This window comes from Pyricularia grisea, chromosome VI (genome assembly GCF_004355905.1).
Source record: "Pyricularia grisea strain NI907 chromosome VI, whole genome shotgun sequence".
Classification (NCBI taxonomy): Eukaryota; Fungi; Ascomycota; class Sordariomycetes; order Magnaporthales; family Pyriculariaceae; genus Pyricularia; species Pyricularia grisea.
In genome coordinates, this window is record NC_044974.1 from 129,855 (window position 1) to 157,699 (window position 27,845).

Sequence of the window (27,845 nt, forward strand, 5' to 3'; positions counted from 1 at the left end):
GGCTGATAAAAATTCATGCAAGTCTAGCTCTGTCTTTGGCGTATATAAATTTGCAAAACAACGTTCTATAATATTAAACTGGTATAAATCCCAGTTATCCACAGTGTGTTATTGCTGAGCGCTCCACCCATCAGGAGCCCACGATTCGGGCCAGTACATGCCCTGCGCATATCCGCTTTCTCCATAGTTGGAGGCGTCGATAAAGTTCAAATCCGGCGTCGACTGCGACAGCAGATCCTGCAGCGACGACTCCAGGAGCGGTAGCATGGGCGTCTCGTTGGATATGTGGGGCCAAGCGTTCTGAACCGGCGGTTGGGGCTGCTGCTGTTGGTCTCCAGGTTGCATGATTGACATGGAAGAAAGACTGGCAGCGGCGGCGGTAGCAGCAGCAGCAGCAGCACTATGAGTCGACTGTAAGCCAGTTCCTGGGCCCTCACCGGCCAGGTTCCTTCGACGCCTCCCTTCCTCCATGGCAGCTCTCATGGCCTCGAGGTGCCGGCAAAACTCATCGCCCGAGTAGCTGCCGCTGTCTCGGACCTGAGTAAGAATGTTTGCGGCCGTCTCAAACTGCTCGTCGTCATCTTCGTCTTCGCCTGGCAGCAGCATCGAGATGGCAAGGATGGTGGCCGCTGAGAACAAGTTCTGGATATAGAGAAAGTTGAAGGTCTTGAAGCTGCCATCAACCCAGGCCTCGGTCAGTAGCCGCACCGAGTGTCTTGCGCACCGAATGCATGTCTCTCCAATCTTGGAAACTATGTTGGGCACCGGAAGGACGGCCTGCTCCGGTACCTCTTGGGGTTGCTGCTGGCTGTGCTCATGGGATCTCGTGCCCGTGGGATCAGACTCAGGTCGGCGGGCAGGCGCCCACGAAGCGGCATGTGTTCTGAGGACATGTAGAAGAATAGGACGGGTTGCATTGATGATGACCTGATGGAATCCAGAGGTTTTGATTTGTTGGTTAGTGTGTGATGACTCATGCTAACTAACTTCTGACAAGCAACATACCTGATTGAGCGAAAGCCGAAGGGAGATTGGCTTCGGTACCAGCTCCGAGGTCCCTGATCCTTTAGCATCGATGTGCAGATGAGCCGGCAGTTCTTCTACCCAGGCACTCAGGTCCTTCAGGGCCTGTTGCACCCTGTGCGACAGCGACTCGCGGTGAATTCTCCTGCCGTAGATGGACAGCACGATTCGGCCCAGCACGCGTGTCAACTTGACGCGGGCCGTGATGTATGCCGCGTCTGCAAAGTCTCCAGCCGCGGCCGTACCTTCGAGTTCTGGACGATCGGCAGGCAAGTCGACTTGTACCTCTTCGGTGTCGATCGCGTATGGGTTGCCAAGGTTGGAGGCACACAGCCTGTCGAAGTGGTATGCTGTCCACCAAACACGGACTCGGTGTTCTCGGGTCGCGGGGTCCTCGAGCTGACTCGGTGGAACATTGAGATGCAGACCCATGACGACGGCCAGGCGCACTGCCGACCCGGCCAAGGTATAGGCGGCGTGCCTGCGGTTAAGGGCCAGGGAAAAGTACACCAGCAGCAGCCTGAGCTCTACCTCAGATATGCTGGGCCGCTCGCTGACGATACGAAGCACCCTCGTCGCCCGGGCAAAGTACTTGATGCCGGGAAAGGTCCTCGACGCACGGCAGCTGTACATTTCTCCAATGGCGAAGAGCACCCAGAGCTTGCTCCTGGTGATAGAGTCGCCGCTGCCAGGGATGCCATTCTGAAGAATCTCAACGATGGCGCTCCGGCGAACGATGTGGTAGTACCTGCTAACGTGGCTCAATGCGACGTCGACGAGGAACCTGGCGCGGGCGGGAGTCGGCCACGGGCAGTCTGCATCCGACAAGGCCAAGAGGCTTTCGTCGGTGGCGAAGCTGATGCGGGGGATGTGACCATGATGCTTGCCGCCGAGGAGAGCCTGGCGGAAGCGCGTAGCGAAGACGGCATCCGCTGCCTCGTTGACCAATATGGGGCTCTGCGGGCCGAGTTCGATGAACCAAGGTCGTTCATCGACCGCGGGTGCTTGCGTGGTGCTGGTGCTCGAGCTGGTAGTTTTCCTGGCGCTGTTCGGCCATATTGAGGGAGTTGCAGTGATGTCGTTCTTTGTGGCCGTAGCTTGACTGCGAAGGCTTTTGTTTTCCGCGACAAGATCGTCCAAGTATCTGTGATTGTATGTGTTGGTAAGTGAGCCAGTGAGCAAGATGTGCTGGCCAAAGAAAAGAAAAAAAGAGAAAAGAAAAAAAAAGGAAAAGAAGACAAGTTCAAATCTCCATTTCTAGCCTACACATAGAGCACGGTACGTCATCAAATGGGTCCATGTTTACCTTTGGCTTACTTTGACCATTCTGTTACGACGTGGATAGGAACACTCGTTGGCCTTGCCTCCCTGTTGGCAGTTTTGACAGGGCTGGCCGCCGCTGCATTTCACCTTTCGAGCATGGCATCGGTTACAGCTTGGTGTTTATAATTCTGTCAGCATCAGGCCAGACTGCAAGAAGTATCTGAGCCAGCAGAAATCTCACGCAATCGGCTTGGCCTTGTTATGTGACCTTCTGATGCTTTTTGATGAAACCGAAGTTGATGGACTTGGTGCATCTTCTGCGGCGGTGCTAGAAGCCATTAATTAATAACTGCCACTGGGCCGGTGTGGCTGATATTTGTAACTTTATTATTTTTTTTTTGAAACAAAGATGAAAAAAGAACAACCCAGTGACGAAGTATCAATTTTTGTCGGCGAAATGTCACCTTTCCGCACATTAGCTGCCCAAGTTGAGTCGAAAGTGAGATGTGATGAGTATTTTCTGGCTTGTCGCGGCAACATTAAAAAATTTACCGAGCAGTCCCGAGATCGATTCGGCATAGTCGCAACCACACCCCGAGCTTATTACGTGAGCCAAGCTAGAGATACTGCATCCAGCACATTTAGGCCCACTAATTATGTCGGCGCACCTGCGGTTTGACCGATAATCCCTCCCCCTAATCCTTTTTTTTTTTTTCTTTCTCTTTTTTACCCTAACACCCTCTTCGTGCTTACTCACCAGCGGTATCGTTTTACTCTATCTCATCATTACAGTTGTTGAAGATAGCCGGCTACAAGTGGGAATGGGCATAAAGAAACCAAAATTCGCCGGAAATGTGGATATCCAAGGCGGCCTCCGTGGCCGAGAGACATGGGCTCTGCGTCGATATATGTTATATAGCCTTTTGCTTTCCGTCCTCAGCAATACAGCTTTAAGATGAATCTTGCAGTAAATTAACCAAAATCTCTACCTCGACATCATGGTCAAGGTTGTAGCCCCAGGCCCGGCGCTGTCGCCCGCAGACAGCGACACCGAAGCAGGGCGCACATCAGCAAATCTCCCACCGTCCGAGCATGCTTCCATTCCTTTGCAGACCTCCGTACGGGTAGATGACAAGCCGGCAATCCCACTCCCAGGCTGGAAACGATGGCTCGCTCTCTTCTCCGTCTGCGTGGCCGTGTTCCCCTCCAACTTCAACAACACATGCATCATGTCTGCAGTGCCTGAGGTATCCGTCGATCTTCAGACAAGCCAGAACGTGGTGGTAGCCGCAAACGCCGCCATGTTCGGCGCTATGGCTCTCTGCGTCTTTGTATGGATGCCCCTCGGCGTCCTCATGGGCCGACGGACAGCCGTTCTTGTGGCCAACGCCGTCGTCTGCGTCTGCTCGCTCATCTCGGCACTCGCGCCTAATGTTGTTGTTTTTACGGCCTTCTGGCTCGTCTCTGGCCTGACCACCCCGTTCCTGTTAGTCGCGGGCCAGACTATCTTATCTGACATTTTTGAGCCAGTGAGTGATAGTTTCGTTGTCCTTTTTGCATGTGAGATACCGTTGACGCTCGCTTCGCTTACTGTTTAATGGCATGGCTGACTATGGGAGGGAGCTTTCGGGTCTTCTAGACAACTCGAGGGTTCGCAACCGGCCTTGTTCTGGGCACGTCAACGATAGCCAAGGCAATAGGTAGGCGCGATGTTATGTCCGATTTCCCCACTACCAGTCTCCCTCCTAGAGTCTAACCAGAGCGGACTCTCAATAAACAAACAGGCCCTCTGAGCGGAGCTCTCATCGTAACAGTCACTAGTTGGCGGTTCATTTTCGGTGCCTCGGCTTTCGTGTCTTTGACAGCGCTTGTGCTATGTTTCTTTTTTGTACCTTCTGCAAACGGCCATGGACCACAAAAGCATCCGCTTAATAGCCAGTCCAAGCCAATAGCTCGCCGTGGGCCGCTCGAGATCATGTTGATGTTCAACCCAGTTGCAGTGTTCCGGCCCATGAAGGACCCAAAAGTCGTTCTAATGGTAAGATCCCTTCTTATTAAAACGTTTCTTGCATACCAGCGAAACCCAAAAGTGTCAAGAGAAGGGTTGATAGACTGACCATGGTTGCTGCCCCGGCACGAAACAGCACCTTTCTTGCGGGCTCGCAAGCTTCAATCTATACAGTCTGCTCTCGTCGATTCGCAGCTCCGTCGCCCCCCGCTTCAACCTTACCACCCCGGTGAGCAGTGGCCTCTTCTATCTCGCCCCGGGCATCGGTTTCTTGGTCGGCAACTTAGTTGGAGGCCGACTGTCCGACTACACCGTTAAAAGGTGGGTCGTCAAACGTGGCGGCGTGCGGCTACCCAGCGACAGGTTGCGCTCCTGCCTGCCCGCCACCCTGCTGCTCGCTCCAGTGGGGACGCTGACATTTGGATGGAGCGTGGAGGAGAGGGCCGGCGGCATGGCATTGCCAATCGTAGCGACCTTCATACAGGGCATTGGGCTGATGGATGCGTTCAATGGACTTAACACTTACGCTGCAGGTACGTTTATATCATGGCTGTTGTTGTGCGTAAATACCCTGGTACTGAGATTTTATTGACTAAATTTGCGTTCAAATTCTTCTCTCAGAGGTCGTTCCAGAGTCTAGAAACGCCATCATCAGCTCCAAATATCTCTTGCAGTACACGTTTGCGGCTGCCGGTGTCGGGATATCGCCTCTGCTGCTGCAAAATGTCGGTGTTGGTTTCACGTTCACACTCGGTTAGTAGCGATCTCAACGCCCCAATACGAGCCTGATTGCCTAGGTAGCTAACAAGAGTATCTGCAACCTCCCCTAGCCGCGGCGGCTGCTATGGTTGGAGGCATCCTGATTGCTATCCTTGTTGTCAGTGGGAGTGGGGAAGGCATAGCGCTGCCTGGTTTCAAGATAAACTCTAGCAGCAAAGAGAGCGCTTCCCGGTCCTGAACATGGACTTAGAGTTTGCAGTAGAGTAAAGACATAGAGAGCAGTTATAGAAATTGAACATTAACTTGACGCATCCTACGCCTTCGACCTGATGCTGACTACAAGAACCCGAACATTGCTGACCCATGTGACGTGTCGTATGTCGGAGACCAAGACACTGGTTACCATGAGCGCAGAAAAGAGCCCTGAACTGTTGTTCAGATCAACTGGAACAGATTCAAATGCGGAAATATAATAGGGTAGTGCGATGTGCTCTTGGGCTACAAAATTCCCTCCCTCTAGGTTGTGTTGATACAGCATAGAAACCGAACAAATGTCATTGCAGAGTTTGCATCATGGGTAAATCTGGTTAAATGCATCCATGCCGAGATATCTGTAAGGATATCTAGATGCATGCAAATATCCAGAGAAAACGGAAGTCGCACATTGACTAATTGGTGGTTTCGAAATCCATGACAGAGTGCCACTACTGGTGTGAACCGGGCCTTACATGCGGTCAACTGCCTTCTTGAGCAGATCCCGAGTATCTTGGTCTGCCTCGGCGCCCACTTTTTGAAGTGCATTCTGAAAGCCTTGTTTCCACACACCCCACCGCTCCTGGTTGAAACCCTTCCACCCCTTAGACCTATACTCTGGGCCTGCGCTTCCAATGTTGTCACTTAAGTCCTGATTCTTGGAAGCCAAATCCTGCAGGGCATCTGAGGCGTAGTTGATCCAGATTGCAGAGTTCTTGGCAGCAGCCAGAGTCTGCGATGACTGCTCGAAAGCATCACGGAAAGACCAAAGTGCGTAAAGGCTGTAGTCCAGCGGGGATTTGGTGGTACCTTCGCTATGAGCAAGTGCAGTAAGGCGTGCCAAAAAGGCAGATTGGTTGTTGAATTTGTTGATATCTTCAGGTTTGTTGTCCGGGTCTTGTATATCTATCAAGAGTCAGCTGGCGAGATAAAAACAGGGAGCAGTATGTTACCGATGTCAACCCAGAAAAAGCACACTCACCAAAATTCCAAATCTCCCTAGCCACCCATCCAAAAGTAGGAAGGTCGTTCCAGACCTCGCCAGCGTCCTTAACGGCCAGGGTCTTGCCTCCCGAGCCAGTTACAGACGTGCCACGCAGCTCACTCAAGACCTTGACGAGATCGTCTTGTGCAGCGTTGTTGCCATAGTCAATCTGTCCAGCAATCTCGAACAAGTCTGTCCACGTTTTGTAGACAAAGTCCTCGACATTGTTCTCTGCTGCCCGGGCGGCGTCTGAGAGCTCAGAAACGACTTTGGTGACGTCAATACCACCTGCATTAGATTTTGTTGCGTCCTGCCCATTGACCAGCGGCTTTAGCAGCTGATGTGCGGGGGATGAGGCTGGGTCTGTGGGCATGATAAAGTAGTTGCCGAAAGAAACACTGCGATAAGAGGAAATTAAGCAGTTGATGTGTCTGAATCGTCGGGAGACTCTAACGATTGCAAATGTCGAGCGATTAATCAATGCGATGGACATGAAAGTGGACGAATGTGGTACTTTGTTGTCGCCGTCGCTAGAAGAGGTGGTGTTACCTTCCTGTTGAGGAGGGGCAGCCCGTAACCATGACGTCGGGGTGAGAATCCACTGAACAACGCAATACTACCCACGGTATCTGAGTGGGTAGGTAGACTATGTGTGTGACTACGTGATCTAAGAACATGTAGCAATAATTTTATCAGATTTATGCGATTTTGTAGATGATTGCAAGTAGCTAGGTAGTTATGATGCACCAAATACTGCTCTCTTTTTTTCTTCTTTTTTTTTCTTTTTTTGTTACGTTTTTTACTGATCGCAGCTATTACACGATTCCTATCAATACACGGTACATATCGCCAGACAAGACAGGGGAGTGTATGGTAGTATTAAACAAGAACCTGCCTGCCTACCTAAGTACCGTACCGAACCGCAGTACCTACCGGTAAAACAGCACGGGTCCGTTTGTCTGCATGTGGTTGGCAATTGTTTGGATCGACCCTAGCTCGCAACTGGAAAGCGCCAAGAACCCAGCTCACGTTGCAGTTTTGGCACTGTTCGTCTCGAGTTTAGTGGGGGCGTCCTTCTGTAACTAAAGCTGACAACCACACAGAGCATGCAATGCCACGTAGCACGTGACTTGGCATCTCGGCATATCTCTACATGGTCTAGCGCCCGATCAATCCCCTGTAATATAGATGCTAAATTGGACCCTGAGTGAGCATTAAGGGGAATGCTGCAGGCGGCGCACGTACCCTCCATTCCAGGGTAAGCAGCCTTTACTGTAGACTTGGGGAGGACGATGGAAGCGCGTGCGTCCGGGTCGCTGTCCGACGACTTATTGAACTTAATGGGCTCCCTCCCGATCCCGTCTTTAACTGTCGGCTCTCCCCCCTCTGTGTCTGCCTTTACAACTGCAGTCAGCCCTCGAAAAGCCCATTGAAATCCAGGCCAGTCCTTCCTTTTTTGCCCTACGATCTGTTGCGCTTGCGCTTACGTCCAATATTCATTCGCTCACACAACTGCTGATCATTCGTGCGGGTCGCCGGGTGCTCCCAACTTAAAAACCCAAAACCCCATAAACTCGAATCATGTTCGGCCTCAAGTCCACCCTTATCCTGGCCCTGGCAGCCCTTTCCGCCGCGACTAGCAGCGACAGCGCTGTCATTAGCCCGCGCCAGGCTTCTGCTGTGACTTGCGGCAGCAATCGCTACAGTAGCACGCAGGTTCAGGCCGCTGTCGACGAGGGCTGCAGGCTCAACGCGGCCGGAAGCACCGTTGGCAGCAACGACTACCCGCACCGCTTCAACAATAGGGAGAATCTGCCTTTCTCCATCTCTGGTCCTTACCAGGAGTTTCCCATTCTGACAAACAACAGGCTTTACACAGGCGGTAAGTAACGGATCGCCGCGCCTTTGATTTGGGGGTACCCCTGCGGTAGAGCAAAGGATCAAATATAAAAAGACGGGAATTGAATGAATGAAGGAAGATATTGATTGACAAATGCTAACCATTCAAACCTCAAATTTAGGCTCTCCTGGTGCTGACAGGGTCGCTTTTACAACCCCGAGCAACGGCCGTTGCGCCTTTGCTGGCGCTATGACACACACTGGCGCGTCGGGCAACAACTTTGTCATCTGTCAGGGCTCCGCATCCGTGAGCGACGAGACCGCCTCTCCCTCCACGACCGAGAAGCGAACCGACTCGGGAGCGGCCATCTCGGCCGCCGGCCTTAGTGGTGTCGCGATGCCTATTGTCGCCGCTGTGCTCGCTCTTATGTGACGCGGCATAGCTTTGATTTGAGGGGAGGTATTTTTTGGGCGACTTTTGAGAGGACAGGGAAAGAGACTACGGCCGCCGGCGAAAACAAAGGCTGGCGCGAGCGACTCAGCCGAATCTGCCATGCAATTTGGAGCCTATTTGCATTAGCTACTCTATGTCCAATGCATCCTAAGCAGCGATCTGCCTTGATGAAATATAACCTCTCTGCTTCGCTCTGTTCTGTGAATCATCGCGCGATAAATATTCCTGGTTGGCACTACAACTACAAGGGTTAATTCGAAAGCTGCCGTTGATTTCATCACATTAGAGGACTCACACGGTATGTGAAACCTGGTATGAAAGTGCCCATGTGTGGCATCTTGATGTTAGAAGTAGGTATCATTCGCTAATAATACCTGCTTGGCAGAGGTTTCATGCAACCAGGTGCAGCTCGAATTCGTATCTCATGATTGGCAGATTCTGTTGTTGCATTTCTTTGTATGGAACATGATCAGCATTCGCAGTATACCTACATAGGCAGGTGAGTAACTTCAACTCACATTGGTCTATCACTATCCCGTCGGAGTTCGGCGGAATGCCTTCCTTTGAACGTGGATGATACAGATCAATTGACTGCAGTCATGACCATCTTGGCCGTCAAGAACTCTTGAATCTCATATTTGCTCCCTTCCCTGCCGAATCCGCTTTCCTTGACCCCGCCAAAGGGTGCCGCAGGGTCACTTATTGCTCCTACAAAGCGATTCGGAGGCCGCTCGTCAATATCCAGTCAACCGTTTACTGCCATGTGCAGGGCTACCGCTGGAGAAGTAGACTCACCCGTGTTCACGCCGACCATGCCAACCTTCAGGGCCTCGGCTACTCGCCAGCAACGGTTGACATCACGGCTGAAAAAGTATCCAGCCAGGGACCAGATCTGTATCATTCGCCAGCGCAATTGCTTGCTCCTCGGTATCAAATGACATGAGGGCAGCCATGGGACCGAAAGTCTCTAGCTTGCAAACAAGCGTATCTGGTGTGACATCGGCGAGCACGGTAATGCCAAAGAAGTTTGGGCCAAAATCCACCGATGGCTTGCCACCGAACAATACCCTTGCGCCGAGATTCTGTGCATCCTGAACATGTTCCTCGACTTTCTCGACAGCCCTTCCGTGAATCAGCGGCCCATGTGTTTTCGATGCTGCAAAGCCGTCACCGAGCTCATACTACGACACGGCATCTACCACCATCTGAATAAAGCTGTCGTATACAGATCATTGGAACAAAACATGGTTAGCACATACGCACGTCTGTCCCAAAAGTCGAAACTTGCACGCAATCAAGCCCTTCAGCGCGGCATCCAGATCGGCATCTTCAAATACTATAAACGGCGCATTTCCTTCAAGCTCAAGAGACAGCTTCTTTAGCGTCGATGAGCTTTGGCCCACCAGCAGCCTCCCGACAGCCGTCGATCCTGTTGAAGGACACCTTTTTGACCCTCTTATCCGTCGTCAAGAGCTTGCCGACGGCTACGGTGTTTTCCAGGGCCGTGATGACGTTGATCACGCCGGCAGGGAATCCAGCCTTGTGTGCCAACTCCGCCAACACCAGGGAGGTCAAGGGCGCCTCGGCCGGGGCCTTTGATGACGATGGTACAGTCAGCCGCCAGCGCCGGTGCAGCCTTGCACGTGATCATGAAGGGGGAAAGTTCCAGAGGCGATTAGATCACACACGCCGATGGGCTCTTTGAGGGTCACGACCCGGCAGCCCGGGTTGCTGGCTTGGATTGTATCACCGTAGACGCGTGGGGCCTCCTCAGAGAACCGTTCAAGATAGGAGGCGGCGTAGGCCACTTCGGTGCGCGAGTCGGCCAATGGATTGCAGTTTTCGAGGGGGATGATGGTCGCCAGGTCGTCGACGTGCTTCAGCATCAGGTAATACCATTTCCGGAGAAGGCGAGCTCTGCTATGGGGTCTTGTTCTTCGGTATGTGGCGAAGGCCGAATGTGCGACTGAGATTGCTGTCTAGACGTCCTGCTCGTTGAATTCGGGACATTTTCCCACTTCAGCAAGCGTGGAAGGATCTGTGATATGGGGTCAGTCCTTCTCCTGATCAAAGAAGGTAAAACGTTCGTTGCTCCTGAGTGCTAATCGTTCAATCAGAAAGGAAGTCTAGCATGTTTCACTTCCTTTCAGCAGGAAATTCCTTCCCTAAGTCTGATGCTTTCCATTCTCCGTTCACACAGCATTGGTTTCTTAGGAGAGAAACTTCGTTGAGCTGTATGTAATTGAGGCGCGGACGCCCAGGATTAGCATTGGGGAAATGTGTGGCTGTTCCCCGAAAGAGCGGGGAAGGGCGCTAATAAATGGCTGTGGAAACAAAGAACTGCGTCATATTTGGAGATTGATGGATTGGGTTCCAGACAAATGCTAGTCTTGTAACATTGACAAAAAAGTCTTGACTTGGGATCTAATTCTGGCTGCATTTGGCTTGAAGACAAGATGAACTTCCCGACCCATCCACTCGACTGCATTTACTGGATTGGCCCTGGTTTTGATACCCCGCCGTTTTACCTCATGTTAAACTGGTAGGCCTGAATCGCCTGACAATCCAGGGCTAGCTAGACTGCAGCCCGTTTATGTCAAATCTCCAAATTTTACAATGCGGGGCACGCCCATAGAGGGACCAGAACAAAGAAAAAGCTACATCCCACGCAGCAAAAAGGCAAAAACGCAGAGGAACAAAAGATAAAATGGCAGCCTCCACTACAAGAAAGCACGTCGTCTTTGATGTCGTCGGCACCTGCTTCTCCTACGACGGCATCTTTGACGCCCTCGATGCCCGCCTGGGAGAGAAGCTCCGCTCCCGGTGCATCTTGCCCAAGCTCCTCGGCTACGCTTGGCTCGAGGCCGCCGAGCGCGAGTATACTTACCTGAGCATATCTGGCAGATACAAGGTCTTCATCGACGTCTTCGAGGCTCTCTTCTGGCGCATGCTATGGATGGCCGGCGTCGAGGACCCGCGCTCCTTCGCGACCGAGGAGGACCTTGCCTTCGTCATGGCAAAGTACCAGGATCTCGAGGCGAGGCCGGGAATCGCGGCGTGCTTCGAGGCCCTGAGGCGGGACGGCTTCACTGTCTGGGCGTTCACGACGGGCGATAAGGCTCGGGTCAGTGGGTATTTTCGGAAGAACGGCATCGACTTGCCCGAGGAGAACTTCAAGTCTTGCGACTCCATCAACGTCGGCAAGCCGGCGCGCGAGGCTTACAAGTCGCTGCTGGACCAGTTTGCTGGGGAAGAGGCCTGGTTTGCGGCTGCGCACATGTGGGATGTCTCGGCTGCTCGAGAGAATGGGTATGTAATCTACCGTCGGGGGACGGATTTTCACAAGAAGGGCAACAACATGTTACTATATTTGTGGGAAGCAAGATATGCTAACTTTTAGATCGTGTACGAACAGATTCAAGGGGGCCTATTGCACCATTATGGAAAAGGACCCATGCACTCATATATTTGGTGAAATGGATGTGATTGCTGATGGCTTCGAGGACCTGGCTAAGAAGATCATCGATGCCAGTAAAAGATAATGCATCAATGTCATATCTTTTCGCGTGCAAGTTACTGGGATCATCAGCATTCAGTCGAGAGCTCTATCTTGTATCTAAAGCGGGGGTGATGTAATGTAGGAAGCCGGACGGCCGGTGCCACTGCCCTCGTGGAGAAGGCCCATGGAGAATGCGGGGTTATTTATTGACTTGTCCTTCCGAACTCGCTTAGACTCGTTTTCCACTAACCAGCAAGCGACCAGCCGTTTTCAGAAACATTTGAATCCGCACAGTCACTTATATCTTACTTCGCATATTAGGAGCCTTTCTCAAACCCGTTCAATCATGGCAGAAGACCAGAAAATCCCTTCCAACAGCTCTCCAGTTCCCGACCCCGTCCCATCCTTTTGGACATCAACACCTTCTCCGCTCAGTAACCACCGCACAACACCCGATCTCCCCACAACAAGCGACATAGTCATTATCGGCGCCGGTCTCGCCGGTGTCGCAACAGCTTACCAAATACTGAAGCAGCACCAAGGCTCCATCGCGCAGAAGCCTCTTCCTTCCATCCTCATCCTCGAGGCCCGGGAGATATGCTCCGGCGCGACGGGCCGAAACGGAGGCCACGTCAAACCGGACGTTTATTACAACGTCGGCAAGTACGCCAGCTTGTACGGAATGGAAGCCGCCGCCGAGATGGCTAGGTTCGAGGCTGAGCATGTATATGCCGTCAAGAGCCTGATCGAGACCGAGGGTCTGGATTGCGATTTCCGCCTCACTAGAGCAGTGGACGTGTGTTTGGATGCCGACCATGCCCGAGAGACCGAGGCCGCGTATAGAGAGCTGGTCAAGGCCGGCGTGGCTGACCTGCGGGATGTTGACTTCACGCCGAAGGAGGACGCAGAGAGGGTGCGTGTGCTGCACAGGCTCGAGAAGCAGCAAATCAAGCCCTGAAACGACACTTCCCGAGTTAAAGCTAACTACCGAGAAAAACAAAAACAATTAGATATCCGGAGTTAAAGGTGCACAGTGCTGCTTCTCGTTTACAGCCGCACACCTCTGGCCATTCAAACTGGTCCACCAACTCCTGCAACGGCTCATCGATCAAGGCAGCGTCAACGTGCAGTCCAACACCCCAGTGACCTCCATAACATCCAACCCAGACTCAGACGGGCGCTGGACAATCACCACACCCAGGGGTAACGTGGTAGCGCGCAATGTCGTCCACGCTACCAACGCATACACGGCACACCTCCTGCCCGAGTACACAGGCCACATCGTTCCAGTTCGTGGTGTGTGCAGCCGTATTGTGCATCCAGAGGGGCAGCACGGCAGTCGACATCTTGTCAACACGTACGGTATTAGATACAGCGCGCGGGACTACGACTATCTTATTCCCCGCGCTGATGGGAGTATAGTGGTCGGGGGCGCGAGGCAGACGTTTTGGCACAAGCCGGAATTGTGGTTCAACAATGTCCGTGACGATGAGCTGGTTGAGGAAGCTGGGGGATATTTTGACGGGTACATGCAGCGCATGTTTCGGGGCTGGGAAAATAGTGGTGCGACTGTCGATAAGGTGTGGACTGGGAGTGAGTTATCCGCCAACAACTTCCCAACGCCTATGGTACGAAACACACGGTCTAGACTAACCTGTATGACACCGTCTCACAGTTATGGGTTATTCGTCGGACTTTATGCCCCACGTGGGACATGTCCCTGGCAAAGACGGCCAGTATATCATTGCAGGTTTCTCTGGACACGGGATGCCAGAGATCCTATTAGCGAGCCGTGGCGTAGCGGAAATGGTCTGCGGGGATGTTTCCTTTGAGGCTACTGGCCTCCCGCGATTAGTCAAGACGACTGCCGAGAGGATTAGCAAGGAGCGTGGCAGTGCGCTCGAGGAGTCTCTCAGCTCGACGTTGGGTGACGAGCATAGGATTCTGAGGTAATCATGAAAGGACTGTGATGTAATCGAGTCAGTAGAGCACCAAGAGCACGTAAGATTTTGCTATTAACTCGGTATTGGCCCTTAATCTCTTGGCGGTAATCATGAGTCAGGGAAAACAAGACAAAGGTACCAACACCTATGTTTTGAGTGCACCAGGAAACTAGAAAATGCAGTATCGTATTACTGTAGAGGTATTGAGGTATCTCGCGTGATTAGGTATTTAAAGCCATTGAAGCAAAATGCTTTACAGAGAAAAGAGAACGCCAAGAGAGAGGAAAGTCTTCCGTCACATCCACGTAACTGCGTGGCTTTCCTTAGTAGCGCTTCGTGTGCGCAGCAGGATCCTGTTTCGAGATGATCCACCAAGCGTCTGCATTCATGTATGGTGAGAAAATCATTGGCTTCATGGGACGGAGAAATGATTGGTATGGAGAGCCCAGGAGAACTTACGGATAGTTCCAGGAATCCAGCCGAGGATACTGAGACCGATGTTGATCAAGAAATCCGCGCCGCAACCCCGGCAGAGAAATACAGGGACGGGTGGGAGGAGGATGGCGAGGAGGTAGAGAAGGACATCTGATGACAGCGGGCCAAGTCAGTACGAGTGGTTGGTCAAAGGCCAAGCGGATATTGTTTTCGATGCTCACCGGACGTAGACGAAGTGCGGGCCATTTTGTTTGATTTTGAGTTGAAATTAAACAGTAATAATAACTTTTTGTTGTTGTTTCGTTATATTATGGTGTAGGTTTTGGAAGGTGTGCGATGTCAAATTTGGTTGGATAGATTTGTTTGAGGTTGTTGTCGGAATGACTGAAGATATTTCCTTGTCTCAATTTCACAGTCGCAGACACGACTTTTAATGTTTATTTATCAACAGATGTTCGCTGAGCCAAGCCTAGCCTCCCAAGGATTTGCTCGCCTCTTGCGCCGGGAGTTTGGCGCCGGCTGTGAGCCTGTGACGTCAATTTTGTATGCCAATGCTTAAAAGTGGAGAGTGTTGCGCAAGCGTTTTGCTCGTGACAGTAGTATTTGACAAGCGGCTGGATCTAGAAACAGGCACCTTGGCCAGGATAAGCCTCTCATTTGCAAGGCGCTTGACGGATGCCGAGTCAGTCGTCCGCTAGCTGGCCAACTCATAAGACGATGTTTTTTTTTTTTTTTTTTCTCTTTTCTCTTTGCCTGTTCGATATAAGGGGGAGATTGGTGAGTACAAATGAGGTCATGACGCCACTACCTTGAAGTAATCGCTACAGACCCGACAGTTCGTCTCTTTAGGTTTGGTTTACTACGACCATTTCGATGCTTAGGTATTAGATCGGTGTCCACGATGCTGTCTTGATATTATCAGATCACCGATTGAACCTGGCCAATGATCCGACCATGAAAGGGGTGCGTTCGGAAGATCGGCACAATCGAAACTCAGGCACAACTGCAGGCTTGGATCGATTCGCATGCACAAGAGGAAGCAACGGCAAACTGAGAAATCAAACTCAACCTTCAGCACATGGAAAATTCACAAAAAAAAAAAAAAAAAAAAAAAAAACTTGGTTTAAATCGACGGTTATCTATCGTAAAGCCCAAAAAAAAACAGCCATGCAGCCGCCTCAACACCTGCAATGCAAATTAATACTACAAATAGTCTATCCAAAGCAAAACAACCCCCGTGGTATCTGTCTATCTTATGCCGCTGTTTCCGAAGTTTACGCCGCCGCAGTCGCCTCCTCGCTCCTTGGCGGCCACTTAACCCGCCTCCTAGCCCTCAGGTACAAGTTGGTCGGCCTGATGAGCTGGAACATGGGATCGTACTCAACATTTCCTTCCGTCGCCGACTCGAACTCGTAACGGTACAGAAGCTTGGGCAGGAACACTTTGACCTCCTGCAGCGCAAAGTTGAACCCGATGCACATGCGTTGGCCCATGCCGAACGGAGCGTACGATCCCGCCGGCCTGTTCTTGACCGCCTCGGTGCCCCACCGATCAGGATCGAAGCGCTGAGGGTTGTCCCAGTACAGCGGGTTCTTGTGCAGCGAGTGCAGTGCCGGGATCACGATGGCGTCCTTGGGCAGTCGGTAGCCGCCGGGCAGGATCATGTCCGCCTTGGCCGTGCGGGCGGGCTGGTAACTAGGGTTGTGCATTCGTTGTGTTTCCTGGTTTTTGTGTTTTTGACGAGTTAATGGCTGGTTCTCGGCCAAAATAAGCGCGACAAGTGAATGTGCGGTCTAACATACCTTGATGTAGTAGTCGAGGAAGGTGAGTTTTTGGGTAAAGTCGGCCGTCATTTTGGTCTCATGGTCAAAGCCGTTATCCACAAGCTCTTGAAGCAACCGATCCTGAACTCCAGGGTAAGTGACAAGACCGTACAGCAACCACGACAAGAGTGAGCTTGTGGTTGTGAATCCTGCACCGGTTGCAACCACCAATGGTTCAAGGATCCTGTCCCTTGGCAGCTTGTTGCCCTTGTTGTCCTTTGCGCGCAGCACGTAGTCTACGAATTAGATGGGTATGTTAGTCCTGCTTTGATGTCGTTTAATTTGCCAAAAGATCGGATGCGGGGTTGCAACAAGACTTACCAACCATGTTGTTGGCCGTCAGAGCAGCCTGCTGAAGTTCAAGATCCTCGTCGCCCTTGGATGCATTCTCAACAGACTCGATCATCATCTGCTCGATGCGGTCCCTTGCATTGCGCAGCTGCTGCGGTGCGCCAAACGGCATCTTGGCGTACCAGCTGCCCATCGACGTCACCTTCTTGTTGAGCTCAAGCGACTGGGCTATCCTGATGACCATCTCGTGGGGAGGGGAGTCGACTTTTTCAAAGTGCTTAAAGTCCATGCCCAGCACCAGCTTCCCGACTGCCTGCGACCCGAGCTTCAGCATGGCCCAGTATGCGTTCCACGCCTCGCCCCGCTCGTCGAGCTCGTCAAAAACCTTGAAGGCGTCCTCGACTGTGGACTGCATCGTCGGGGCGTAGTGCCTGACGGCGGCGGGCCCAAGCGCCGGGGGCAGGAACTTGTGCGCGACGCGCCACTCCTCGGTGTCGGTGTCACCCAAAAACACGCCGGCCTCCTTGTTCTTGATGGGGTGCAGCGGGTGGCCCGGGATCATCTTCTTGGTGAAGAAGTCACTCTCGGAGAAGAAGATGCCGGCGAGCTGTGGGTCGTTTGTGTGGTAGACCACGCTTCCCATATTGGTGGTCTTGAACAGCGGACCGTACCTGTCAAACAGTCGCTGGTTGTTACCAAGGTGATCAGGGTACACCTCAAAGTAGTTGCCAATGTACGGCAGGCCAGTCGGGCCCGGCACATCCCGAATCGGCTTGCCATCTATAGTGATAGAGATGGGGCCTTGAGCTGCCAGGACCTCTGGAACTGATGTGAGAACGACATCTTCTGACACGTAGCCGACGCCTGTGACAGGTGAAGAGGGAAGTTAGATATCAAAGTCTCCCGTAAAAGGATGTTGCAGAGGATTTTCCACTAACCTTTGGGCTCAACGATTGCGAAATGTGAAGCCAAGAGATGTTGTAAGCCTTCGTCGTTGATGTCTGAAGGGATTTCGATCTCGATTGCCGTGGAGGGCTCATTGCCCAAGAGATAAAATAATTTTGAAGACATGTCTGTGTTACTTGCTGTAGCTGTTCCAGAACTAGAAACAGATGCTTTCAAATGAAACGGACTGACATATCACCAACACTCCAAGTCCGATCCAAATTGAGAAAACGGGACAGGTCCGGTAGGATATATACCAGACGAACATGTCCGGGAGTTCGGGTAAATTCCACGACCGATGCCATGATGGTTGGCTGACCTTTTGACAAATCGCGGAATCAACACCGTCAAGCTTCTGTGCCAAGCGGACCCTACCGAGGATGTTGAAAAGTTCGTTCTATGGGTCGTCCAGGCTAAAAGAAGTGACATAAGATAACAATTTTTTTCGATGCCACTGATTGATCAGAATGACGTTAACCAGGGGTCTTCAGCACAAGGGTGCCAGGGCCGTAGTGTGGATTGATCCAGCCGGCTTGGCCGCTGACCCGCAGTAACGGACCCATGTCGTTGATTGCTTCGGAGCTGAATGCGGTTCAATTTCAGAAGATCATATGAATAACCTTTTAACCTGTCAAAGCCTGTCAAGTTTCCTCCTGTCTCATGTCTCCACCTACAATTTCCCCGAATAAAAGAGTTCAGCTCTTATGATTCTCAAGGTGCTCAGTCAGCACTCTCAGCCCTAAGCTTACCTGCGTAGGTACCTAGTTGGTAGGTACATGTACCGGTATTCATGAAGCCTTGCAGTACGCTGGAATAGGCTGTATAGAATTACCTTAGTTGGGTCAATTTATTTATTTATGGCTCTTCTAAGCAGCCATCTGACATGTGTGTACTACCACGTACTGTACTGTTTCCGCTTGTTCGCGTCAGTCCCCCACTTGGCGCCGCTGTTCTTTCATCATAGGTCGGCAAATAATCCATGTTTGAACCCACCTGTACCACAGGCTGGGACTGGAAAGACGAAGAGAATTTTTCTGGAAGGGTGAATTTGTAAACAAGGCCAAGATACCTCGGCTTGCCAAAAATTATCACGTCCCACTATAAGCTATGCAACGTCAAGTGGCGATCACCGAGCTGCTGGGATAAAGGGTCCTTGTGGGTGGTGAGATTCTATCATGTACCGCAGTAATACCGTTTCCGATAAGGTGAGCTAGGTACCCGACAAAGAAAGAAAAAAATGCTTGTCGCCGCCCTGAATAGGTGTCTGCCCAAAGTACCACCAACTGGCGGATATGAGATAATACAAGCTTTAGCTTGAACCAATACAAATACTCGGGTTTCCCGAATTCCGACTCTCTTGTGCATTAATCTACTTGCAAGCTGTCTCCCAGACAATTTAACAAGCAGAGAACCCACAAATTCCAACATACATAGAATCAAGCCTCGGTATCTCGGTGACGGACCAGTCTTGAGTGGACACTGGCCCAAAGTACTTTTTTCCCCCCCTTACTGTTAGCGTCCAGATTCCATATTGTCTCAAATACAAAAGATAAGAACAACCACAGGGGTCCGTCAACGCCTCCTGAATAGTCCATCCGTTATCCCTTCTCTCCTTTATTATTTACATCAACTCGAAAGGCAAAAGCACTTCAAACAAAAGCAGATTGCTCGTCCAAAGTCAAGTCACTGCTGGGCTCTGCCTTCTCTACCAAACAGAAACTTCACAAACCAATCGCCGTCATGGCAACTGCCGCAGCAGACCAAGAGGCCGAGTACACACTCAAGGATGTCGCCTCCCACAAGTCGGCCAACGATTGCTGGATGGTGATCCACGGGCAGGTCTACGACGTCACAAAATACATCCACGACCACCCAGGCGGTGCCGAAGTCCTAGTCGAGGCCGCAGGCACAGACGCCAGCGAGGCCTTCGACTCGGCCGGCCACTCGGAGGATGCCTTTGAGATCATGGCCGAGTTCCGCGTCGGCAAGGCCAAGGGCGGCAACACCAAAAAGCCCGCTGCCAAGGTTGTCCGCATAGCAAACGTCCCACCGCCGGCCCCTTCGGGCACGAGTTCAGCGGCCAGCAGTTCAAAGCAGCTTGCTGCGGTGGCATCTGTCGCCACCCTGAGTGCGGTAGCGTTGTACCATGCCACTGGTGTCATCTCGCGTTTGGACGACCGTCACTTCGTTTCCCAGCTCATCCGTCACCTCACAAGATATTTCCCCAAACTGAAGCTCACATCAACAGAGCATCGCGGAGGCTTGGGCTTCATCCAAGGCTTCGCCCTAGCAGCCGGTCTTGTCGCCGTTGCAGGAACAGTCGCTATGAAGCGTTTCTCCAAGCTGCTGAGCTTTGGGAATGGACTTACCCAGTTCCCCCCTCACATGAAGGCGTCCACACTGCCCAAGCCTGATCCTCTCCTCCAGCGCGGCTGGCTTGACCCCGTCCACTGGCAGACATTACCCCTGGCAAAGAAGGAGCTCCTCGCGCCGGGAGTGTACAGGCTGACATTCACGCTCCCGACACCGACCACGGTGCTGGGCCTACCGACTGGGCAGCACGTCTCCATCCGTGCCGAGATCGATGGCAAGCACGTCTCGCGGTCCTACACACCCGTGTCCAACAACTCGGACCTGGGTGTACTCGTCCTCGTTGTGCGCTGCTACCCCGACGGCCTTCTGACTGGCCGTTACCTGGCCGGTCTCGAGGTCGGGGACGAGGTGCAGTTCCGGGGGCCCAAGGGCGCCATGCGCTACCACCGCAACTCGTGCAAGCGCATCGGCATGCTGGCGGGCGGCACGGGCATCACACCCATGTTCCAGCTAATCAGGGCCATCTGCGAGGACAGATGGGACACCACCGAGGTGAGCCTCGTCTACGCCTGCAGGAACGAGGGCGACATCCTGCTGCGCAAGGAGCTCGAGGCCTTTGCCAGGAAATACCCCCAGAACCTCAAGGTGCACTACCTGCTCGACGAGGCGCCGGCTGACTGGAAATACGGCGTCGGCCACGTTACTGCCGACATCATCGCTGAGAGGTTCCCACCGCCGGCGCCTGGGGCCAAGATTATGATCTGTGGCCCGCCAGGTATGGTAGGTGCTGCCAAGAAAATGCTTGCAGGCCTCGGCTTCCAACAGCCAGGGGCCATTTCCAGGATGGATGATCAGGTTTTCTGCTTCTAGCGGGACGGTCAAATCACAGATGTGTCGCTGGAGAGTTAGCCAAGATCCTTCCTAGGTGTCAGCAGTCTCTTCTTGGACATTATCGTGGTCGGTAAATTTTCTTTCCATATATTGATACCAAATAGACTTGGGAGTTAGGTTGTTATTTTAAATTTTTCATTTGTAACTTTCATTTTATATTCATAGCATTAATAGGCTGCGTTGTTCCTCCATCTTTGATTTGAAGATATTTCTTTTCCTATTTGGGATGGATGTATGTATTTGTCTAACAACGAAAAAAAAAAAAAAAGCAAAAGCAACAAGGGGTATACAGACCAATCAGGCCAACAGCTCAGTAAATAGGATGCAAAAAAAAAAAAGAGGATTCATAAAATGTATGCTGTGCTATTGTATGCAAACAGAGTTTGGGAACGAGCCATACAACAGGATGCTATTAACCCTGCAGAGTTTATCGTCTTTATGTTCGAGCTTGGATGCTCGATAAAATGTGCCTCTTCGGCTCCGTTATGTACCGTTGAGCGGCGGCGTTTCTTTGCCCACAGGAAGGAGGCCCTCTCGGGCTAAATCCTCTTCAAGTTCCCGTCGTATGTATAACCTGCGTTCTGTTGCTTCCATGACATCCGAGCTTTGTCCGCTGTCTGTTGAGTCGATGCCGGCAGCTTTGAGCAGTACACGGAGCAGGGATGCCGTCCCAGCCGGGCCAAGGTCCATCAACCGACGGAAAAGTCGAGCATTTTCGACCTGAACAGTCAACTGCCTACTGTCCCGATGTTGTTTGGCCTCCAACTCGGTGGCTTGGGCGGCGTGTATTCTCGACAGAAGGCCGCTCCGGCGGCTTTCAAGGCTGGCGATGTGAGAGAGTGCGCTGGCGACAGCATCATCTTCGTTGACGTGGATGGAGATTGGCATGGTACTACTGGGACGCAGCGACGCGGGTGTGGTGGTCGTGCTGAGACCGCCAGGGCCGTCAAACACGTTCAGCTGTTCTGACAACCGGGTCCTAGCAAGTTGCAGCTTGGCTTCGACGGTCCTATATTCGTTTTGTAACTGCTCGACTTGTGCAGCAGCTTCGGCCGCCTCGGGCCCAGGGGCGGCGGATTGTGGAGGACTGGTGACCAGCTGTGCACCGAGCGATACGACATTTTGCCCTACACCGGTGGCCAATAGCGATGACTGCATCGCTCCTGAAGTAACAATCGACATTGGTGTCTTGTGTTGCTGGCTAAGTTGCTGTACAGGCGGAGGCTCGAAGTCGGGAGACGAGGCGTCGTGCTGCAGATCCAAGAAGTCATCGAATACGCCTCCCTCGTCTTCTGGTATCTGATGGGTTATTAAATCGGTCGGTATGTCGTGGCTGGCTGCTTGACTGGGTCCCCGACTGTTCCTCGCGGTAGATTGTAGGTCGTCTGGGGTGATTGAAACCAGTCGGCGCTTCTTGGGTACGCTCCTCGAGACTTGCGGAGCTTCGGATAGATGGCGCTTGGGGTTTTGTGAAGTCTGTGAGACGGGAGGTTGAAGTGTTAGAAGAGACTATGACAATGAAATTGTACCTCGCGCGTGGTGGCTAGGTACTAACCATGGGACTGCCTTGAGATCGACGACGTCCTGGCGCAGAATTCGAAGGACTCGACGACCGCAGTCTTTCCATCCGCCCCGTGTATTCTTTATTCATTATTTGCGTTGTGACGTGGCTGATGGTTTGGCCAGCAACCATCTCGAACTTGAGATTGAAGATTGGAAAGTGTGAGTATATTATTTTTCTTCGCTTTTCGGACGAGGGGGTCGGCGGAATAATGCGGTGAGGCCCTGTACCCAACGATCAAGGGCAGTGGATTTGATTGTGTCGTGCCGCACGCGATTCGAACAGCCAAAACGCGTTCGCGAAGTTTCCGCTAGCCGGTTCGTTTGAACAGTTCTAGTTCTACTATGTATAAACAAATACCAGCCAGGTAACTAACTAATGTACCTGGGGCCTGATTGACGATGTCAAGGGACAGAACACGGATAATACATTGTGTACCTGTTACTGAAGAAATCGATCAGCAATAATGAATGTCTTTTGACGATGTGGGACTCAAAAGGTGCGCGACCATGACTGCCCAAAATTGTCTTGCTCCTCCCGAACAGGGGACAATGACAGGGATGGAGCTGTCAATTTTGCCTCAGCTCTGAGCCCCACCCGCAACGTGTTAATTCAGCCAAGACCTATCCGGGGCACGTCAATGTTCCGAAAGCTCCTGGTCTGGCTGGTCCTAATATTATGACCGTGGTCGCTAAATTTGTTTTGTACCTACCTACCTACCTATGTAGGTGCCTACCTGTTTACAATTACAACGCTTCCTACTTCATAATTTCATCCCAACCACCGCAACTTTCCTCAAGCCTTCAACATGTCAACATCGGCCGACGAGGCTTTGCCCTCAAAAATCATCTCTGCCATCACCAACCCTGTTCCAGGTCCCAGAGTGATTCCCCAGCAAGTGTGGCCAGCCGCGATATACAGACCATGCTCAGAAGACCCATCAATCAAAGGTCCGTTGAATGACCCTCCCGGAAGATAGCAAGCCTGCTCCTTCTCAATCGTGGCGTCTTCTCCCAAAATTTCAGGGCTGATTACTCTGATCTGTTCAACAAGCTTGGCCGTCTGTGCCTTGTCGTACGTGACCTCGTCGGCTGTTTTTGGCAGTGGCACATCGTCTGATCCTCCGCAGACATAGACAGTGCCATCTCCGCGGGCGTAAACCTCGGGCGCACCCGCACGCACGTGTTTTTCTGTGCTGTTCTTTGGTACGTATTTCATATCGGTGAACAAGCAGTGCTCCGTTGTTGGTCTGGTACCGCGCACCACGATAGAATGTGCTCTAGATCCATCGATTGTTTTGCCCTTGCGAATCATCTGCAACGGTACCTTTTTTAAGGAGTCGCCAGGTAGCAGCGAGTTCAGTAGAGATCCGGTCCAAGGCCCTGCCGCAACTACAACGCAATCACATTCGATATGGTCCTCTTGACCCTGTGAAGTTCTCACGTGTAACCCACGCACTCTACCTTGGTCGTCAAGATCAATGGACGTCGCCGTTGTGGCGACTCGAGCTTCCACTCCGTCATGCTTCAGCGCCGCCTCCACCATATACTCGACCAGGTGCTTGGGTGTGACTTGCGCCGTGGTATCGCTGGATCCCAGAGTACTAGTCGACGTCACAATCGAGGGATCCACCCAGTTCAGCTCCTTGGGGCATTTGGATCGACTCTTTGTGGTATCGATGTTTATTTGCAGAGTCTGCGGTCAAGTTTCAGTCAGTCAGTTTCGAAAATGAAGGAACCACATGCAAAAGGGGAAAAAAAATCGGCTAGCCCTCACCTCAACGGCTCGGTAACCCCATCTCTCACCTCCATTGCCTTCTTTGGCAATCTCGCGATGCAGCCGGTAGCTCAACTCAGCCAAGCTAGACGTTGCAGCTCCATGCCAGTCTAGCGCCAAGAAGCCGCCCGATTTCCCACTTGCGCCTGGAGCAAGCTCGGAAGAGGCCTCGACTAGAGTCAGTCGCGAAGGCGGCGAGGCTTTCCCCCGGATCTGGTTTTTTGCGGCGTAATAGAGTGTCGAGGCTCCAACGATGCCGCCACCAATTATGACGGTGTGACGAGGCGGTGATAGGCTGCCGGTCGTCGCGGTACTGAAGGAGCTTGCCATTCTGACCAGTTTTTTTTTTTCACTACTATGTGGATGCACCCACGTTCGTCCAAACTCCTGAGCAGTCTGTTTTGGTACGTAGGCGTTCTTCACTTGTTTGTTGCGTTCACAGGGGAGGTTACCTTTGATCAACCCCACGGCGGGGCAGGTGACGTCAAGAAATGTTGACGAATATATGGTACCATACCTACCTTACCTACCTTAAATATGTCTAGATACCAAAAAGGAAAACAAGCCTATCAGTTAACACAGCAATATGGAACGCCTCTCCACCAAATATCCAAACGCAAAAAGGAAAATGCAATGTTTGGTCCGATTTCTTACTCTTGAAACTTAATTCAACGGCTTAATGGGCATAATAGATGATAAACCATCCGACGGTTAGACTTGTGACATCCCACTCGCTCTATTAACTTTCCTGTCTGCACTGTCAAAAGTATTCCGTAGGCCCAAAGATGCCCCGCGTTACCAGGCCTCTTTTCCAATCCCGCACATATGCGGCGATCGAACATCTATCTACAATGCCCAATGAGTGACTCCTTGTTTTGATATTTGCAACAGTCCTTGAAGGTTTGCTTCAAGTCCTTGGTCACGGTGCAAACAGGGCCCTATTTAAATTTCGCAAACGTAAGCACTAAAAACTCGCTGAATCCCAGAAGCATTATATCCCCGATAGCCGGGACGGCAGATGCATCCCTTGCTAAAACACTCTGGAAGAAAATGGAACAAGGGATTCGCTTACGAAGCCACCTGTGTTTCTGCCCATGGCCTGGCAACAATAATTTGTCCACTGGGACCATGCGTTTCCGTTGGCGCTGTTCATGCAGATGCAGTCGTTACCGTTAAGACGCCAGCCGCAGTCGGCATATATGCCCTGGCTGAGAGCGAGAAGAAGCGTTCCGAGTGAATAGCGCATATTAAAAAGGATTGGCGACGGGCTAGAATAACGATTGACTATGTTGACCTTTGTTCATCTAGATGCGAGCTTTGTTATAGGGTTGGTCAGAGCATCTTGTTTACACCTTCCATCGAGGACCGATCTGGTGCCATATATATAGCCAAATCTATCTACTCGCGGGACGTCTGCCTCCTACCATATCAGCCATCGAAGATTCATCGGTTCAAGATCCATGGTTCACCCAACAATACCAAGGCCGAAGCACTTCGGATATTGTCTTTTGCTTTGAGACGTCTACAAGCACCATAAACTCATAGGGTCTGGGTCGTGGTCCATTGCTGTGGCAAGTTACCGAACATCACACCCAGAACCGGATAGAGCGGTGCTGATGTCGTTGCAATACGCCCGCCGCATGCATGTTGTTCTCACGAGAAGTAAATCACAACTCACCGACCAATCGCTCCCTTTTCCAGATATTAATATACGATGGCGCAGGCCGTACCGCTGCTGCCAGCGCGTGTACTTTTCAGGCTGAAATCTAGACCCGGGTGTCAAACCCTTGTCTCGGCAGGCCGGAGACACAGGCAATTGGGGGGGCATGTAATCCCGTCGGGTAACTAAACATGAGCAAAGCATCAAAAAGGGCGGTTCCCGACCCACAACACAACCTCCGAGCAATGCATTGAGGATGGGCCATACCGGAGGTTTACCAGCGCATCGACCACCGCCGCCCACATGACGCTCATTTAGGCGTTCGCGGGTGTCCCTGCTCCTGCCACTCAAGAATACTGCGCTACAATTCTGGCCAAGTTGTAGTGGTCGTGCCTAGAAAAGCATCATCGTGATCATCTGTGTCGAAGTGCCTACACAGCCCCCCTTTTTGGGTTTGGACCAGCTCTTGGCTTGGTCAATTAGCCGCAGGAGAATCAACTTGGTCCGGACTATATATCGTGGGTCTGTCTTGGCACACGGCAGTCCACCCAAGAAGAACTATATGACACTATTGACTGAGTTGTCACAGCAGTACTATGTTCCTTGTTTAAGTTAGCACAGTCTGCTGATAGAGTCCAGTCGGTTATTTCCTTAATCACCTTGTACACAAGAGAATTCTCCTGGCATCGAGGAAACTTATGGTACAGAAGTAGAACTTCTGGAACATGCTACAAGCCGATGATGCCATGAAATTTCTAGCTTTTGGTGGTTTGGCAACGATGTCCGTAGAAGCCAGAGTGACTAAAAGTTTGATCAGCAGCGCTCAGAGTCTGCAAGTAATTTTTGCAAGGCGATCGCTTGTAAAAGATATTGTCCCGCAGTGAGCTGCCAGCAAAGAAGCATGATGCAATTCTATTGCGCTTAGGTCTCGCAGAAAATTCTTTCTAAGAATAGCAGTAGAGCCCGTCGATCACGGCGTAATCTTACTCGCATAAAATGGTGATCAGGGGGCCAATACGATACGGCTAGATGATATGTTGACTCACTTGATGTCTTCACTGCTATAGAAGGTGAAAGAATACTCTCCACTGTAATTTGATGGCTGAGATGTCAAGGGTAGCAATTCTAGATTTCCGAAGTCGGACCAAGCAAGCTTGCCGCTGAGCTCATACATGACACTTTTCAAGGCAGAAATCAAAGGTATCTAAGCCCTTGTTGAACAGAAAGGAGACTTGGTCTGGGTGTTTTTGAGAGGAATTTACATTTACTGCAAACACTGCCGCATCGAAGACATGGGGTAGAGAGATGTCACATGCAGATGCATACAAGGTATGCTGAACCAGCATGCAGGACCATCGTACTTCGTAAGGCGATTCGTGTCAGGCAGACGTTGGAATGTGTTCTTTGCTTGGACAAGATCGAAAAATTTATTATTCCATTACTCGCGTGTTGTCGATCTACGGAGCTGCCGTCCGTTGCCTCATTCAGTATCACTCAAGGGGAGCAGTCAGTTCTTGGCTGCCTAGGGTTCGACCGTGACGTTCAGACTATATTAACTCGATGCAAAATAAGATTCACTACAGTTATTTCTAATCTATAACATACGCCCAAGGGGTTGAATTTCATTAACCCAAGCTTTTAAGAGACCAGCCTAGACGTGTTACGCGGCTTCCAGTGGCAACTACTCAGTAGTACGTACTCGGAGCGGAGTCTGTCTGTAGTTTCCCAAATGGAGGCCTAAACATGTGAGGATTCGCCCTTGTTTTTGCGTCATTGAGGCATCGGCGATGTTCCTGGGCGTGCGTGGGGGTGGTGTAAAGTCTAGAATAAGGTCAACTTTCATATGTTGCGAGTCGGGGTTGTAGGCGGCGACTAAACCCAGGTATCCGGGCTTGGCTTCAAACCCCGCGAGTTTGACATACTTGGTACGATCTAGCTCAGGTACGTACCCGAGCTTGTTCTAGAATTTGTGCTAAGCGAAACTGCTAATAAACTTTGGCAGTCCAGCTATCAGTATAGTATACTTACATAGTAGATCCCTAAAGCAGGGAGGCACTTTTTAGATATACACCCATGTATGTGGCCATTGAAAATACCGCCCAAAGTGGGGGACAAAAGAAAAATAGAGACTGCAAGCAGCTTTTGCAGACAACTACCGCAAATT

At 51.5% G+C, this 27,845-nt stretch overlaps 11 protein-coding genes across 11 annotated transcripts; 4 read left to right on the forward strand and 7 right to left on the reverse strand.

Annotated features, from left to right (window-relative positions):
- PgNI_11145 (uncharacterized protein) lies at window positions 1-2,625 on the reverse strand (the record flags this gene model as incomplete). Its single annotated transcript, XM_031131118.1, has 4 exons — window positions 1-927; window positions 1,006-2,167; window positions 2,330-2,458; window positions 2,528-2,625. The coding sequence occupies 4 exons, from the start codon at window positions 2,623-2,625 to the stop codon at window positions 109-111; spliced, it is 2,208 nt and encodes a 735-aa protein (XP_030976924.1). The 3' UTR covers window positions 1-108.
- Window positions 2,626-3,284: 659 nt separating this feature from the next.
- PgNI_11146 (uncharacterized protein) lies at window positions 3,285-5,252 on the forward strand (the record flags this gene model as incomplete). Its single annotated transcript, XM_031131119.1, has 6 exons — window positions 3,285-3,815; window positions 3,926-3,986; window positions 4,071-4,324; window positions 4,431-4,827; window positions 4,916-5,047; window positions 5,125-5,252. 6 exons carry the CDS (start codon window positions 3,285-3,287, stop codon window positions 5,250-5,252), a joined length of 1,503 nt encoding a protein of 500 aa, XP_030976744.1.
- Window positions 5,253-5,475: 223 nt separating this feature from the next.
- Window positions 5,476-6,772, reverse strand: PgNI_11147 (uncharacterized protein). Its single transcript, XM_031131120.1, has 2 exons — window positions 6,249-6,772; window positions 5,476-6,172 (listed from the first exon to the last, which is right to left on the reverse strand). The coding sequence occupies exons 1-2, from the start codon at window positions 6,742-6,744 to the stop codon at window positions 5,739-5,741; spliced, it is 930 nt and encodes a 309-aa protein (XP_030976925.1). The 5' UTR covers window positions 6,745-6,772; the 3' UTR covers window positions 5,476-5,738.
- Window positions 6,773-7,832: 1,060 nt separating this feature from the next.
- On the forward strand, window positions 7,833-8,523 carry PgNI_11148 (uncharacterized protein; the record flags this gene model as incomplete). Its single annotated transcript, XM_031131121.1, has 2 exons — window positions 7,833-8,133; window positions 8,273-8,523. 2 exons carry the CDS (start codon window positions 7,833-7,835, stop codon window positions 8,521-8,523), a joined length of 552 nt encoding a protein of 183 aa, XP_030976918.1.
- A 604-nt stretch (window positions 8,524-9,127) lies between these two features.
- On the reverse strand, window positions 9,128-10,430 carry PgNI_11149 (uncharacterized protein; the record flags this gene model as incomplete). The annotated part of the gene is made up of 6 exons (XM_031131122.1): window positions 9,128-9,252; window positions 9,340-9,436; window positions 9,525-9,725; window positions 9,804-9,880; window positions 9,948-10,137; window positions 10,233-10,430. 6 exons carry the CDS (start codon window positions 10,428-10,430, stop codon window positions 9,128-9,130), a joined length of 888 nt encoding a protein of 295 aa, XP_030976936.1.
- Window positions 10,431-12,093: 1,663 nt separating this feature from the next.
- Window positions 12,094-14,029, forward strand: PgNI_11150 (uncharacterized protein; the record flags this gene model as incomplete). Its single annotated transcript, XM_031131123.1, is given in 4 exon segments — window positions 12,094-12,171; window positions 12,186-12,956; window positions 13,054-13,636; window positions 13,719-14,029. The coding sequence occupies 4 exon segments, from the start codon at window positions 12,094-12,096 to the stop codon at window positions 13,994-13,996; spliced, it is 1,710 nt and encodes a 569-aa protein (XP_030976743.1). The 3' UTR covers window positions 13,997-14,029.
- Window positions 14,030-14,167: 138 nt separating this feature from the next.
- On the reverse strand, window positions 14,168-14,965 carry PgNI_11151 (uncharacterized protein). Its single transcript, XM_031131124.1, has 3 exons — window positions 14,643-14,965; window positions 14,446-14,571; window positions 14,168-14,365 (listed from the first exon to the last, which is right to left on the reverse strand). The coding sequence occupies exons 1-3, from the start codon at window positions 14,665-14,667 to the stop codon at window positions 14,310-14,312; spliced, it is 207 nt and encodes a 68-aa protein (XP_030976742.1). The 5' UTR covers window positions 14,668-14,965; the 3' UTR covers window positions 14,168-14,309.
- A 537-nt stretch (window positions 14,966-15,502) lies between these two features.
- On the reverse strand, window positions 15,503-17,658 carry PgNI_11152 (uncharacterized protein). Its single transcript, XM_031131125.1, has 5 exons — window positions 17,474-17,658; window positions 16,566-17,399; window positions 16,224-16,480; window positions 15,579-16,142; window positions 15,503-15,538 (listed from the first exon to the last, which is right to left on the reverse strand). The coding sequence occupies exons 1-4, from the start codon at window positions 17,604-17,606 to the stop codon at window positions 15,696-15,698; spliced, it is 1,671 nt and encodes a 556-aa protein (XP_030976741.1). The 5' UTR covers window positions 17,607-17,658; the 3' UTR covers window positions 15,503-15,538; window positions 15,579-15,695.
- Window positions 17,659-18,869: 1,211 nt separating this feature from the next.
- On the reverse strand, window positions 18,870-22,683 carry PgNI_11153 (uncharacterized protein). The gene is made up of 2 exons (XM_031131126.1): window positions 22,240-22,683; window positions 18,870-22,160 (listed from the first exon to the last, which is right to left on the reverse strand). Exons 1-2 carry the CDS (start codon window positions 22,375-22,377, stop codon window positions 21,168-21,170), a joined length of 1,131 nt encoding a protein of 376 aa, XP_030976898.1. The 5' UTR covers window positions 22,378-22,683; the 3' UTR covers window positions 18,870-21,167.
- PgNI_11154 (uncharacterized protein) lies at window positions 19,221-20,663 on the forward strand (the record flags this gene model as incomplete). Its single annotated transcript, XM_031131127.1, has 1 exon — window positions 19,221-20,663. The coding sequence occupies one exon, from the start codon at window positions 19,221-19,223 to the stop codon at window positions 20,661-20,663; it is 1,443 nt and encodes a 480-aa protein (XP_030976740.1).
- Window positions 22,684-22,915: 232 nt separating the features above from the next.
- Window positions 22,916-25,406, reverse strand: PgNI_11155 (uncharacterized protein). Its single transcript, XM_031131128.1, has 2 exons — window positions 25,094-25,406; window positions 22,916-24,959 (listed from the first exon to the last, which is right to left on the reverse strand). Exons 1-2 carry the CDS (start codon window positions 25,265-25,267, stop codon window positions 24,864-24,866), a joined length of 270 nt encoding a protein of 89 aa, XP_030976739.1. The 5' UTR covers window positions 25,268-25,406; the 3' UTR covers window positions 22,916-24,863.
- Window positions 25,407-27,845: the final 2,439 nt, after the last annotated feature.

Coding starts and splice junctions, on each gene's coding strand:
- PgNI_11147 (XM_031131120.1), bottom strand. CDS start 6,744: ATGTCCATCGCATTGATTAATCGCTCGACATTTGCAATCGTTAGAGTC. Junction 6,173..6,248: donor TAGGGAGATTTGGAATTTTG/GTGAGTGTGCTT, acceptor GACTCTTGATAG/ATATACAAGACCCGGACAAC.
- PgNI_11151 (XM_031131124.1), bottom strand. CDS start 14,667: ATGGCCCGCACTTCGTCTACGTCCG. Junction 14,572..14,642: donor CCGCACTTCGTCTACGTCCG/GTGAGCATCGAA, acceptor CGCTGTCATCAG/ATGTCCTTCTCTACCTCCTC. Junction 14,366..14,445: donor CTGGATTCCTGGAACTATCC/GTAAGTTCTCCT, acceptor ACATGAATGCAG/ACGCTTGGTGGATCATCTCG.
- PgNI_11152 (XM_031131125.1), bottom strand. CDS start 17,606: ATGTCTTCAAAATTATTTTATCTCTTGGGCAATGAGCCCTCCACGGCA. Junction 16,481..16,565: donor GACGGCCAACAACATGGTTG/GTAAGTCTTGTT, acceptor TCTAATTCGTAG/ACTACGTGCTGCGCGCAAAG. Junction 16,143..16,223: donor TCCTCGACTACTACATCAAG/GTATGTTAGACC, acceptor CACAAAAACCAG/GAAACACAACGAATGCACAA.
- PgNI_11153 (XM_031131126.1), bottom strand. CDS start 22,377: ATGGTTGCTGGCCAAACCATCAGCCACGTCACAACGCAAATAATGAAT. Junction 22,161..22,239: donor GATCTCAAGGCAGTCCCATG/GTTAGTACCTAG, acceptor CCCGTCTCACAG/ACTTCACAAAACCCCAAGCG.
- PgNI_11155 (XM_031131128.1), bottom strand. CDS start 25,267: ATGCGCTATTCACTCGGAACGCTTCTTCTCGCTCTCAGCCAGGGCATA. Junction 24,960..25,093: donor GCAGAAACACAGGTGGCTTC/GTAAGCGAATCC, acceptor AAATTTAAATAG/GGCCCTGTTTGCACCGTGAC.